This window comes from Myotis brandtii, unplaced genomic scaffold, assembly GCF_000412655.1.
Source record: "Myotis brandtii unplaced genomic scaffold, ASM41265v1 scaffold1204, whole genome shotgun sequence".
Lineage (NCBI taxonomy): Eukaryota > Metazoa > Chordata > Mammalia > Chiroptera > Vespertilionidae > Myotis > Myotis brandtii.
In genome coordinates this window covers 90,594-104,778 of record NW_005354186.1, presented here as the reverse complement: position 1 = coordinate 104,778, position 14,185 = coordinate 90,594, and the positions used below count along the sequence as shown (strand labels likewise).

Sequence of the window (14,185 nt, the reverse complement as noted above, 5' to 3'; positions counted from 1 at the left end):
CCCTGGTCACGCCCTCTGGTCACGCCCCTCTGCCCGCCCCAGACCTTAGCTCAGCTTTCTTCCCCGCCTCCGGTTTGTCCTCTCCAAGAGGGAGGATTGGGCCTCATTACCTCTAATTATCTCCTAGCCCCGCCCACGCCACGCCCTCTTTTAAATATTATCCGGGCTCGGGTCTTCTCTGCTCTGTCTGGGGGCAGCCTGCTCAGCCTGACCAAGTGGTGCTTTCTGTTCGCTGCAGCAGAGGCTCTGTCCCCAGAGCCCAGGCGGCAGGAGCGAGTGAGGCAGGACTGCCCTTCCAGGACCCTTGGTCCCCAAGGATGCTCCTTTCATAACGGTTCTCTGCTTCCGGCCCGGGGTCTGGACAGTACCTTGGCCAGCGTCCTCGAGGTCACCCGGAGCTGGGATGAGAGAGTTAGGGTTCCCTGAAGACCCCCAGTCCTGCCCTGCCTCCCTCTCCCTCTCCCTGTCCCCTGTCTCCTGCCCTATGTGCAATGCTGACAATAGACCTCTCTGCGCCCCAGCTTGGTGACTCTCCCTGGACACTGTCCCTATCACCTGTGTGCAGTGTCTCCTCTTTATGGGACGATGCTGGGGGGAGGGGGCGGGCAAGAGGAATATGAGGGAGTGGAGGTACCTAATCATTTTGAACTGAATGGTCACTAGTTGATAGGGGGAGAGTTCACTGGGGCCTGGGGCCTGGACCCCCTGCCCCATATGTCCATTAAGGCCTGTAGTGTATGAATAATAATGAAAGGACTTAGTTAGGTCAGCTGAGACACCTCCCAGCAGACTTTCAAACACTTCACCCATTTTGAACTGAATGGTCACTAGTTGATAGGGGGAGAGTTCACTGGGGCCTGGGGCCTGGGGCCTGGACCCCCTGCCCCATATGTCCATTAAGGCCTGTAGTATATGAATAATAATGAAAGGATTTAGTTAGGTCAGCTGAGACACCTCCCAGCGGACTTTCAAACACTTCACCTGGTCGTCCCCAAAGCCTGGCGCGGCGTACACGCCGAGCTCAAAAGGTTCGCCATCACTGGCCCAGTTGGTCGTCCCCAAAGCGTGTCGCGGCGGCACAGGGCAGTGATTAAGGACACAGGTTGGTGGTGGAGTCAGGCAGACCTGGATTTTGAATATCAGTTCTGACTTATTAGCCGCATGACCTTGAGTAAATTATTTAATCCCTAGAACCTCCATTTCATCATCTTTGGGATACGGACTTCATAGAGCTAATGAGAGATTTAAATGGGATAATGCCCATTACAACCTGTGCAAGCCTCATGTCCTCATCTAAGAAGTGAGAGCTGTAACAGTATCTGGAACAGTGAGTGCTGGCACATAGTGAGTGTACAGTATGAGTTATTAGCAACACGAATATTAGTAGGTATCTACATATTCATGTATGAAGTGCCTGCATGCTCAGAGGAATGGCAGGTAGCATTAGGGAGAAAGCAGCTTCCCCTTTCCCAGGTTGGGAACATTGCATGCCAGGCACAGAGTAGGCCCTCCTTCCCTGGCACTGGTTCTGCTTGGGCTATTTGAATTGGTTTATTGAGGGCTCATTGGGTGTGGACTAGAGTCTGGGAAGACTTCCTGGAGGAGGAGGCTGTTAGAGATGATGAGATGGGTTATTCATGAGGAGCGGTGATGCTGGAAGGACTGGCCAGGATGATGGCAGATGCATCACATCACCTACCTTCATGATTTCCATCTCCCAACCATAGAGATGAGTGTTCCCATTTTATAGATGCTGTAGCAGCTCAGAGAGGTCAGCTCACCAAGGAGTTCTCAAGGTCCCTGAGGAGTCCAAGGCTTGAGGGGCTCCCTGCGAAGGCCCCAGGATGCTCCCCAGCCCAAGGGAAGTCTTGAGCAGCCTCACATTCGGGAAGCTCTAGAAGAGGGTGACCTGTCTCCTGGGAGGAAAAGCAGTGCCTCCCCATCTTTAGGGTGTCGGTCTGGGGTCCTTCAGAGCCTCTCCTGGGCATAGGACTCCCATTGTTCCAGCCCCCCTCTTGTACCCCAGACTGGCCAAACCGGTTCTGGGGAAGGGGGGCGGGGAGCAGGCACGTTGAGACAGCCGCCTGCCCGCCTGCGAGGTTCCCTCCGCCTTCACCTCCCCCCTCCCTGCCCCACACAATACCCAGGAGCTTGCATTGCCTGGGCTTAGGGGCCATGCTGACATCGCCCCCTGAGGACCTGGCTGCAACCCCAGAGCCCCCAGGGTGGCCTGGAGCCCTGGACCGGGCCGGAGGCTGGACCGGAAGGAGCTCCCTGGCTGAGGTAGGGCCCCACCCGGCTGCCAGCAGCCCATCCTTCTCCCGCCAGTCTTCCAGAGGGAGTCCTTTGTGCTGCCCGCCGCACTCACTGTGGCTTTCTGGGGCTCCACAGCCTGCTGGGCCCGGATCCCCTTTCCAGCCATGACCTTCCGCTTGGCTTTGTCCCTTTAGGGGCTGAGGGGCCTTGTTGGGTCCCTACTCCTCTGGGCACCAGGGCAAGGGGCACCAGGGAAGGGGCAGGGAAAAGCTGGGCACAGGAGGCCAGAGGTGCTTTCCCTGGACTATGGTAGTGCCCAGGGACCCTCTCTGCCAGCCTTGCCAAGTGGATCCATTGTCCTGTGATTAGCAGTGCCCACTGGATGGACTCTGGACCCCTGACCCTCCTTCTCATCCTGCGGAGGGGCCTGATTTACAGATGGGGACACTGAGGCCCAGGGCCAGACTTGCCTAGGGCCACACAACTTGTTCATGTCCACACTGGGCCTTGAACGTTGGCAGGGGTTTTCCCCTGTGGGTTCCAGAAGGACTGTGGCTGGCCGAGTGGGCACTAGAGTCTCCTGCGGTCATGTCTTGGGCAGGTAATGTCCCTGCTCCCTTGGCCAGTTCTCTTCTTGAAGCTTTTTTCTTTTCCAGCAGAGATGAGCTACACACACTATAAACACAGCTCTGCCCCTCCTCGGCCCCAACATTGAGGTAGAGTGGGCCACATCCCTGGAAGGTCACAGGGCCAGCAGCTGAGCTAGATGGGTCATTCCTGTTGCCCTTTGGCCTGGACCCTGGCTTCCCCCCCTAGAGACCTGCCTCCAGCCTGTCTCCCCCGAGAAAGCTTTCCACCACCCAGCCTTCTCCCCTGAGGCTTCAGGAGGGGGTGTTCCTGCCCCCAGGGCGCCATGTTTTGCTCATTTATCTCTGCAACTGACAGGGGAGTGGGTGGTTCCTCCCTGCCCTTCAGGAGCTTGCAGAACCCAAGTGGAGAAAGTCTCCCAGAATACAAGGAAGCGGGGGCATGCGTGTGTTCTTCCATGTATGTGTTCTTGCATGCGTGTGTTCTTGCATGCGTGTATTCTTGCATGCCTGTGCCCACAGAAGCAAGTGGGACTTCTGTGTTGAGGGCTTCTGGTTCCTGGAGAGAAAGAGATCTGAGTGGACAGTGGTCCCATGTCTCCTGCCAGATGCTTCTACAAAGTAGAGTATGTCTCACCCTCACTGCCTCAGTTTCCCCATCTGTGTGATAGCCCCTGACTGGAGAAAGACTAATAACACTCAGAAGAATGACTATCAATGATAAAGCTCCTACTATGTTATCCTTAATTCTCATATTAGTGTTTGGTATGACTATCGTAGTTACCAGATGAGAAAACTGAGAAACTTGCTTAGATGGACAGAGGTTTAATATACAAGCTAAAGTGCCTGGCTGGCGTGGCTCAGTGGTTGAAGGTTGACCTATGAACCTATGATCACAGTTGACCTATGATCACAGTTCGATTCCCAGTCAGGGCACATGCCCGGGTTGCAGGCTCCATCCCCAGTAGGAGGTGTGTAGGAGGCAGCCTATCAATGATTCCCTCTTATTGATGTTTCTATCTTTCTCTCCCTCTCCCTGCCTCTCTGAAATCAATCCATCAATCAATAAAAAAGAGTTGAGGTAGGGCCCCAGCCTCTCTGAAATCAATCAATCAATCAATCAATCAATAAAAAAGAGTTGAGGTAGGGCCCCACCTGGCTGCCAGCAGCCCATCCTTCTCCTGCAGAGAGAGTGGGGTCCAGTCACAGATGCAGCTGTCCGCACTGGGTCCTCTCTCCCTTCCTCCCAGGGTCACTGACACTGTCACTGTTTCTCTCAGGCCAAGGCTTTCTCCCTAATCTCTGTGTATTGGTCCCTAGATATTTCAGTCAGAACAGTTAGCGCTTACTTCCTTCAGGAAGCCTTCCTGGAAAGCGCAGGTCAGTCGAGCCCAGCACCCTGCTCTGATGGTCCCTCTGGCTCTGCTTTTGCCAACCTGGATTGTAACTGTTTTCGTTTTTGGCTTCCCTACTGGACTGGCAGCCCCGCAGGGCATGACATGTTCCTCCATCTGTCTCCCTGGGTTTTTCTGGGCTTCACAGTATCCGGTCTGTCTGAAATTGTCAGCGTCACTGTCTCCATCTCTGTGTCCCTGACTGTCTCAGCATTTTGGGTCTCAGTGTCTAAGCTGCCGCTGAAAGGTCTCTGTTTCTCCAGGTCCCTGTCTCCGGGGCCTCCTGGCCCTGCCAGGCTGGGCACTGCCCTTTTGGCCTGAGGGGCCTCTAGGGATGGGGGGGTCTTTGCTACCCCGCCTGCCCGCAGCGAGGCCAGGCTAGGGTAGGCCCCCGCCCAGCCGCTGCCTGCTCCCTCCCTCCCTCCCTACCGCTTGCCTCACCACAGGGTTTGATGAATCAAACTCTTTGTCTGGGTGGGATCTCCCCCAGCCAGCTGGGCAGAGAGAGGGCTTCCCCTGCCGGAGCAGCCGACCATCAGCAGCAGCCTCAGCTGGAGAGGTGAGGGGCGCAGGAGGGCCGCCGGCAGAGGGCCAGGGCTGTGGGGGCTTGGACCCCTGGGTCATTAGGCCTGTCCCGGGGCTCCAGCAGCCTCCCTGGGGTGACTTCCTACGCAGGGAGGACCCGTCCAACCTGGCCTGATCCTGGGGCTGGGAGCCGGGGTGGGGAAGAAACCCTTCTCGCCCCAAGCTGGGGGGCCGGGACACCTCCCTGTCCTGCTCCTGGGAGTGCCCAGCCTGATTTGCCTGGTGGCGCGCCTGCCAGTCTGTGACTCTCCCAGCCAGCTTGGCATGGGTGTGGGCACCACTCAGCACGGAAAGCTGCAACTCTGGGCATGGGAAGGGAGGTTGGGTAACACCAAAGCCAGGACTTCCTAGGCCTGCGTGTTTGTGTCTGCATCCTGGTGTGTGAGTGTGAGTGGAACAGGAGTGGAAGAAAGCTGGAGTGGATATGTGAATAGCGGACGGGTCCCTGTGTGTGAAAATGTGTAGTTGTGTAAAGAAGTGTGTGAATGTGTGAGCCTGTGAATGTGAAAGGTCTGAAGTTGTGTATGCGAGTGTGTGTGTATGTGTGAATGTGTGAGCCTGTGAATGTGAAAGGTCTGAGCGTATCTGTGAAGTTGTGTATGTCAATGTGTGTGTACTTGGGAGAAAATGTGTGTGGATGTACGTGACAGTGTATGTATCTGTGTATCTGCTCATATGTCAGAGTAAGAAAATGCACAACGTGGTTAAAAGCACAGACGCAGAAGCTAGACGGCCTGGGTTTGAATCCCGGGTCCACCATTCACCGAGTACCTCTGCGCCTCGCTTTCCTCACCTATAGGATGGGGATAATAATAGCATCAACTCAGGGTTGTTGTGAGGATTAGATGAGATACAATGTATAAAGCACCTGGCCTGTCATTCATTAAATGCCATGTAAGTATTAGCGATTCCTATATCATTAGGTGTGTGAGCGAGCTGGGACAAATGTGTGTACACATGTCTACATAAGGGTTTGTCCAGGCCTCCAGGACGTGGTGGCTTCCTGGCCAGCCCTGCTGTCCTGTGTCTGGTTCTGATATCTTCTCCCCTCCAGGCCCAGGTGACTGGCAGAGCAAAGGAGGAATGGACTGTGGGCCACCTGCCACCCTCCAGCCCCACCTGGCTGGACCACCTGGTACTGCCTGCCACCCAATAGCTGTGTGCCAGCAGGAGAGTCTTTCCTTTGTGGAGTTGCCCACCCTGCAGCCCCCAAGCTCTGTGTGTCTGGATCTCTTTCCTGTCACCCCAGAGGAGCTGCAGGCTCCTGGCAGCCGCTGGTCCCTGGGGACCCCTGCTCCTCTCCAAGGGCTGCTATGGTCACCGTCCCCAGGAGTCCCAGACACCGAGTTCTCTCCCAGTGGGGGGATGCGGCCCAGCAGGGCTGGCAGCTGGCCACACTGTCCTAGTGCCCAGCCCCCACCTCTGGAGGGACCCTGGAGTCCCCAGCACCCACAGCCTCAGCGCCGGGCCAGCCATGGCTCAGAGAAGAAGTCAGCCTGTGAGTCACTCTGGGTGACGGGGGGTGGGTGGCCCAGGGGGGTGAGTAGGGGAGAGGTTGCATGGCTCTTTAGGACTCTTAAGCCCCAGAGTCCCCCAAAACAGGCAGGACGAGTGGTAGGTTTTCGTGATAGGGACCCGGAGCTCAGAGAGACGGGGAATGCCTTGTCTGCAGTCACAGCAAGTGAGCGGCTGTCCTGGGCTCCCTGGCCCTTTGCCCACCCTTTGCCCACTGCAGTCAGGCACTGTGTTCCCTCTGCCCCTCTTGTTGATTTCATTTCTCGGGGGACCAGCTCTCAGCAAACAGTTGCCCTTTCACTTGGGCATGTTGCCTAGATGCTCAGGGCCACAGGGCCGCAGCAGAGCAGAGGTGGGAGAGAGTCCCCCCGCGGTCGCCAGCCTGTGCTCTCACCCCACCTGCAGGGCGCAAGATGCGGGTGTACCAGAACGAAGAGGCCCCTGGCAGCCCCGAGGCCCACGCTGTCTTCCTGGAGCCTGGCCAGGTGGCAGAGCCGCCTCTGAGCACAGAGGAGCCTCGGCCTCTAGAGCTGGCGGGGCCCACCCGAGGGGGCCTGGAGGGGCCCGAGCGGAGGCGCTTCTCGGCCTCTGAGCTGATGACCCGGCTGCACTCTTCCCTGCGCCTGGGGCGGCACTCAGCAGCCAGAGCCCTGGCCCAAGGGGCAGGCGCTGGAGCAGCCCGGGAAGGTACCTGCTCCTCCCCTTGGCCCTCAGAGCAGCCCGGGAGCCAGATGCCGGGTGGAGCAAGGCTCACGCACTGGACACGCGAGGCTGGGTGCTGGTCAGCTGGAGTGTGGCGCCCCGCTGCCCAGGGTCAGCCACCCTCCGCTCTCGCCTTCTCCAGGGAAAGCGTCTGGCAGGGAGCCGCGCAGCGCAGAGATGAGGGTGGACGGCGCGGCGACGGCAGCCCCTGTGGACCCCAGCGGGAGCCCCAACAGCGGGCCCGCGTCCAGGTAGCACCTCTCCCCCCAGGGTCGGGTCTGAGGCCGGGGCGCACGCGGCGGAGCCCCGACGTTCTCTCTCTCTAGGCTGGAATCGCAGGAAGAGCCGGCTCAGGGTTCCAGAAGCGCCAGCGAGCGACGACAGTCACGGTTCCTCCTTAACTGTACGCAGGAGGGGGCCGTGGAGGAAGGGGCTGCGGGTCCGGGGAAGCCGGGAAGCTGGGGTTCCGAGAGTTGAGACGTAGGGATCGTGTGAGGGGGAGAGAACGGAATCTCAGTCCCCAGCACGGGGGCTAGCACGCAGCTGGTGTTCAAGCAGTGTTTATGGAATGAGTGAGTGAATGAATGAGTGAATGAATGAATGAATTCACTGTCCCGCTGCTTGTTGAGTGAGGTGGGCCCTGGGGGGGCCGGGAGGAGCCGGGCCGCGGCAGGCGGGCGCCCACAGCCCTCCCCGCCCTGTCCCCGCCCAGCTGTCCTCTACCAGGAATACAGCGACGTGGCCAGCGCCCGCGAGCTGCGGCGGCAGCAGCGCGAGGAGGAGGGCCCGGGGGACGAGGCCGAGGGCGCGGAGGAGGGGCCCGGGCCGCCGCGCGCCAACCTCTCCCCCAGCAGCTCCTTCCGCGCGCAGCGCTCGGCGCGAGGCTCCACCTTCTCGCTCTGGCAGGACATCCCCGACGTGCGGGGCAGCGGCGTCCTGGCCACGCTGAGCCTGCGCGACTGCAAACTGCAGGAGGTGCGCGCGGGGCCGCAGAGCTGCCAGTCGTGGGAGGGGGTCCTGAGGCCCAGAGGGGATGGGGCGACTATACGGAGCGGGGCCAGGAGAGCCTGGTCCGGAGGCTTAGCGCGGTTCCGGGCCACAGGGGTCCCGGGCCAGCGGGACTGCAAACTGCAGAGGGCGGGACCGAGGGGACGGGCAATGCCCAGGTGGTTGCTAGCACCTGACCAGGAGTGGCTGGCAGCTAGAGAAGTCGGAGGAACCCCGGAGCCGAAAGCCAGTGGAGAAGCGGGGCGAAGGGGCGGGGTTCACGGGGGCGAGGCCTAGGGTAGGGCAGGGCCAGAGGAGGAGGGATCGCTGAAAGCCTGGACGGGGAAGCTGCGGAGGCAACCCTAGCGAAACCGCGTGGTGGGCGGGAGACCAGGCGGGGCCAAGAAAAGGGGCGGGTCAGAGAGAGGGCGGGGCCATCGGAAGACCCGCAGGGCCCAAAGCCCAGGGCGAGGGGCTCAATGGAGGGCTCCAGTTTGTTTTGAACAATTGTGCTGGGCAGGAGATGGGTCCTGAAGCCCACCAGGCACCAGGTCAGGGGTGGGGCGAGAGAAGGGGTGGGGGACAAGAGGTGGTGTCCAGGGCCAGGAGAAGGCGTCTGGGTGGACCGGTCTGGCGGTTCAACCCCTCATCTGCCTTTGCTCAGGCCAAGTTTGAGCTGATCACGTCCGAGGCCTCATACATCCACAGCCTGTCGGTGGCCGTAGGCCACTTCCTGGGCTCAGCTGAGTTGAGTGAGTGTCTGGGGGCGCAGGACAAGCAGTGGCTGTTCTCCAAACTGCCCGAGGTCAAGAGCACCAGCGAGAGGTAAGGGACTGGCCTGGCCTGGTGGGGGGCGGGGATGAGATTGGTGCGGCTCCTAGGCCTGGGGTCTCACCCTGTCCCTGACCCCTCGCTGACCCCTCAGGTTCCTGCAGGACCTGGAGCAGCGACTGGAGGCAGATGTCCTGCGCTTCAGCGTGTGTGACATTGTGTTGCACCACTGCCCTGCCTTCCGCCGAGTCTACCTGCCCTACGTCACCAACCAGGCCTACCAGGAGCGCACCTACCAGCGCCTGCTGTAGGCCTGGGGCCTGGGAAAGGGGGGAGGACAGAGAGGTTCTCGGTGGGAGTAGGCATGGAGGACTGGGTGAGGAAGGGAGACCTGCGAGGGAGGGGGTCCCTGTAAAGGGCTCTGTGACCCGAGTGCAGGAAGGATGTGCTGAGAAAGCACCTGAAGAACCACGGGGGTGGCTGGGTCATGGATCCCAGGAGTTCAGACCCAACTGTGACCCCAGACACCTCCCCAACTTCCAGCCTGGAGAACCCCAAGTTCCCTGGCATCCTGGCTCGCCTAGAGGAGTCTCCCGTGTGCCAACGCCTGCCCCTCACCTCCTTCCTCATCCTGCCGTTCCAGAGGATCACCCGCCTCAAGATGCTGGTGGAGGTACCTGCAGGGCACAGGCTGCAGTGAGGGCTGGGCCAAGGAGATGCCACTGTGAACCTCCACAGCCCCTTCTGGGCGGGCACCCATGGGCGGGCAGGGGCATGGGGGGAGGCCATGGCCTGCCGCATTGAACCGACCCCACCCTCCAGAACATTCTGAAGCGGACAGCACAGGGCTCTGAAGACGAAGACATGGCCACCAAAGCCTTCAATGCGCTCAAGGAGGTGAGCTGGGCAGGGCAGGGGCCTTCTGGCTCCCAAGGGCCTCCCCAGAGCCCCGGTGTGTCTGTACAGGCCCCCAGGTGGGCGTCCGAGGCTGGGCTCTGGGAGCCGGGGTCGTGGGGCTGCAGGTGACTCCCCCACGGCCTCCCCAGCTGGTGCAGGAATGCAACGCCAGTGTGCAGTCCATGAAGAGGACGGAGGAGCTCATCCACCTGAGCAAGAAGATCCACTTTGAGGGCAAGGTGCATGCCCACCGCGGGCGGGTGGGCACACCAAGGGCAGCTCTTGTTCCCTCCTTCCCTGGGGGCTGCAGGCCAATTCCTCGCTGCTCCCGCCCACCCCGCCCTGGCCGGTGCTCTCTGCCCTGCTGCCCCGGGTCTGACGTGTTCTCCCTCTTTGCCTTCTCCTTCCGCCCAGATCTTCCCACTGATCTCCCAGGCGCGCTGGCTGGTGCGGCACGGGGAGCTGGTGGAGCTGGCCCCGCTGCCCGCGGCGCCCCCGGCCAAGCTGAAGCTGTCCAGCAAGGCGGTCTACCTGCACCTCTTCAATGACTGCTTGCTTCTCTCCCGACGGAAGGAGTGAGTCGGGGCCCGGTGCGGGGGGAGGTAGATTGGAGCTGGGCTCCCTCTGCCCCACTAATGGGCCCACAGCCAGTCCATCCCTGGGCCTGGGAGCCCCAGCCTGCACCGGACAGTGTTGCCAGGGCACCCTGAGCCTGGGAGGCTCCAGCAGGAAAGGCAAGTTCATCTTCTAAAATCAAGGGCTGGACTATGTACAGAGGATTTGAAGCTGCTCTGAGCTTAAGCCAATCAGAGCACAGCCCTGGAGTCCCAGCTCTGCCCCGAGTCATAGTGAGGACAGCCAGCATTCACCGTGCGCCTGTTCTGTGCCAGGCATGCTATATGGATTACTCCCTGTTGCCCTCTAGATATTTCCCTGGTAAGTAGGCTCCCTTGTTATTGTCAGTATCTTGGAGCTGATAGTCAGGGGTCAGGAGGAGCCCCAGTCTGTCTGATGCTAGACCCCACTAGACAGAGCCGAGGTCTCATCAGAGTTGCTGCCCAGTTGGCTCTTAGAACGGGCTCAGGGCAGAGGCTCAGAGAGAAGTTGACAACATGCCTGGGGTCAGAGGCTGGTCTCACCTTCCACCTGCCAGTGATCTGGTAGGAACGGAGTTCCCAATTCCTCGTGCGGACTTTGCTGGCTGCCAGGGAGGTGGTGCCCTGCTCTGTCGAGTTTCCTGGGGGAGGGTGCTAGAGGGGCAGCCGACCCCTTCTCCCTTGAATCAGAACTTGGCTGGTCCTGAGGGTGGGGCCTGGGAGCCTGGGCACGGGCCAGGCTGACCTCGCCTCCCCCGGCCCTGCAGGCTGGGCAAGTTTGCCGTTTTTGTCCACGCCAAGATGGCCGAGCTGCAGGTGAAGGACCTGAGCCTGAAGCCCCAGGGCATCCCTGGCCACGTGTTCCTCCTTCAGCTCCTGCACGGGCAGCACACGAAGCACCAGTTCCTGCTGAGGGCCCGCACCGAGTGAGTGGGCCTGGGGCTGGGGAGAGAGGACCCGCCCCAGGCAGGTACTGGCCTTTTCTCTCTGGCTTCAGGACAGTCGCATGAGGCAGGACTTGGGCAGAGCTGGCACCCCAGGGAGGGGGGGAGGAGGGCCTGGGCCTGCTCTGTTCTTAGGCACAGAGCTGAGTAGGGCACAGGGCTGTGGGAACAGGGCTGTGAGGTGAGTCCTCGGGTGGGCATCATACGTGACCTGGGTGGGTCTAGATAGATCATACCCCGTTTCCCAGCTGTTTCACCACCCTGGCCCTGGGAAAATGCAGTTTGCATGTTGTGATCACTTGGCCTTGTTTTCTAGAAGTGAGAAGCAGCGATGGATCTCTGCCATGTGCCCCTCCAGCCCCCAGGAAGACAAGGAGGTCATCAGCGAGGGGGAAGGTAGCAGCTGCCACCCTCCTCCCTCGAAGGCCCACATCCCCTGGGCTGGGTACCTTGTTTTCCCCCTTCCCTCCAATCCTGGGTGCCAGGTGGCCAGCGGGGCTACAGGGAGAGAGATCAGCTGCTCGGGGGAGTCAGGGGTGGCTCTGCAGAACCTGGAAGGATGGGCAGAATTCACATAGGACAGGCCGACCCCCGCGTGCACAGACAGCACCCTGGAGGTGACAAAGCCTTTTATACCCTCCCATTTCATCCCCATAGAAGCCCATTTTACAGGTTAGAAAACAGAGATTCAGAGAGGTAAGGGGACTTGTCCGAGTTCACCCAACTAGTAAGTGGCAGGGCTGAGATTCAAGTCAGGCATGTGTGGTTTTCCCAATACAACCAGCCCATCTAGTGTCATAGGAAGAGCTGAGGGCCTGGACCGGTACAGCTTCTCTGGCTTGAGCTAGGAATCCTGCTCAGGTTGGTGGGTGAGCTTCCCATTCTAAAGAGGTGCTCAGGGAAGGCCCCTGAAAGATGAGGAGGGGCAGGAGGAGATGAAAAGATCTGGGGGAGAGCACTCCTGGGAGGAGGGACAGCCAGTGCAAAGGCCCTGAGGCAGGTGGGAGCTCGAGCGTTTGGGAACAGCAGGGTGAGCAGTGTGGCTGAGCTTCATGAGCGAGGGGGAGTGGGAAAGAAGAGGGGAGGAGAGGTGGTTAGCAAGGGGGCCATGCCAGACCACACAGGGCTTTGTAGGCTGTGGGGAGGACTTTGGATTTTATTCTAAGAGGAGCAGGAAGCCCTGGAGGGTTATAAACCGGGGAGCGATGTGGCTTGAATCCCAGTTGAGGAGGATGGTCTGGAGGGAGCACCAGGGAGCATTAGGGGGCAACCGAAGGGGCCATTACTGCTTTGTGGGGGGTTTCTGGTGGGCAGTTGGACATTGCCCTGGAGGTCAGGAGCAAGGTGTTGAGCTGGGGAGGAGAGAGCCCTGGGTGCAGCAACAGTAACGTAAGCTGGGAGGGACAGGACTCATGGGGCTTGTGTTTAGGGTAAGAGAGAAGAGCAGCCAGGGTGGGCTAGGGAGGGGTAGAGGAAAAGAAGCAGCAGCGGCCACCCTCCCGCCCCCTTACTTCCTCCTCTGCCCCTCCCTGCCCACCCCATCAGGCCCTGGGGACTCCCTCAGTCTCTCTTGGGCTGTCAGACCGCCCCCAGGTTCAGTGTGTCCGGACATACAAGGCCCTGCAGCCGGACGAGCTGACCTTGGAGAAGACTGACATCCTGGCAGTGAGGACCCGGACCAGTGATGGTGAGAGGGGCCTCCTGGGAGGGCCTCCCGATGGCGCTCTCATGAGCAGGAGGTAGCTAGATGGCTACGACATCACAGGGAAAGGTTATGCAAGTGTTGATCAGCCACAGCATGCAGGAATGAAGTTAGACAACAGGAGGAACTTCCTACTTGTAAAGATGTAGGATTGAGAGTGACTGGCGGGGGAGAGTGGGAAACACCCTTCTTTGAGGATGTCAGGAAAAACAGGTCAGAGGTTCCTCTATGAGACTGCCAGAGGCAGGGTCCTTCCTGGGGCTGGGAGACGCTGAGATGGTGTCAGACAAGGCTTGCAACAGGGCCTAGGCGTCCCCTCGCAGACCGGCCCTGGTGTCCCTCGGATGCCACTGATGCTGCTCCTGGCCTGTGTGCCCCCAGGCTGGCTGGAGGGCGTCCGCCTGGCAGACGGCGAGAAGGGGTGGGTGCCCCAGGCCTACGTGGAAGAGATCAGCAGCCTCAGTGCCCGCCTCCGAAACCTCCGGGAGAATAAGCGGATCACAAGTGCCACCAGCAAACTGGGGGAGCCCCCTGCGTGATGGGCAGCCGTGGCTGGGACCCCAGCTCCGTGCCCGCTCCGGGACAGGTCCGGGGGGGACCTGCAGTGTCTCCATTCCCCAAGCCTCTGCTGCTGGGACTTCTGCTCTGTGGCCCGGCATCGAGAGGACAGCTGTTCCCTTGCTTCTCGGTGTCCACTCTTCAGGGCCGGGGGCGGTTCCCTCCGCTGGCATGGGGGCCGCAACAGGGGCCTCTGATATCTGGCAAGGATTGGGGCCCTCTGTCTTCCGTGTCCTTGACCCTGCGTGACTCTTGGTCCCTTCACCAGGGGCCTGGCAGGGAAAGGCTCCGGTACTAATGGGCCCTGCAGCCTGTGTATCTGGGGTCTTCTGGCCAGAGCCTGTGTGGGTCCTGGTTGTGACTTGTCTGTAAATAAACTCCCATCATGCCTTTGCTTGGAGTCTGTGAGCCATCTGATGCCCCATTTCCCCAGCTAAAGATCAGGAAGGTCTCGGGCTGCCTCCCCTTGGGGAATTCCCCTTTGGTAGAGTTCCCCTCTTAACCAGAGGAGGGTGAGATAGACTGCTTTGGGCTGCTGTTAGCAAAAGAGCAGATTCAAATAGGCTTAAATAGTAAAGAGAATGTATTCGTTCTTGCACTTGTTTCTTACAGTTTCTGTAACAAACTCCTGCGAAGTAGGTGATGTAAAGCAACAGAAATTTGTTCTCTCACAGTGCCGGAGGCCAGAAGT

General features: G+C 59.9%; 1 protein-coding gene across 1 annotated transcript; it reads left to right on the top strand.

Moving 5' to 3' along the window:
• Nucleotides 1-5,638: 5,638 nt before the first annotated feature.
• On the top strand, nucleotides 5,639-13,887 carry ARHGEF19 (Rho guanine nucleotide exchange factor (GEF) 19). The gene is made up of 15 exons (XM_005858717.2): nucleotides 5,639-6,320; nucleotides 6,743-7,024; nucleotides 7,182-7,290; nucleotides 7,366-7,442; nucleotides 7,752-8,014; nucleotides 8,691-8,851; nucleotides 8,952-9,104; nucleotides 9,341-9,470; nucleotides 9,620-9,694; nucleotides 9,844-9,933; nucleotides 10,109-10,269; nucleotides 11,058-11,216; nucleotides 11,551-11,630; nucleotides 12,817-12,921; nucleotides 13,318-13,887. The coding sequence occupies exons 1-15, from the start codon at nucleotides 5,906-5,908 to the stop codon at nucleotides 13,473-13,475; spliced, it is 2,418 nt and encodes an 805-aa protein (XP_005858779.1). The 5' UTR covers nucleotides 5,639-5,905; the 3' UTR covers nucleotides 13,476-13,887.
• Nucleotides 13,888-14,185: the final 298 nt, after the last annotated feature.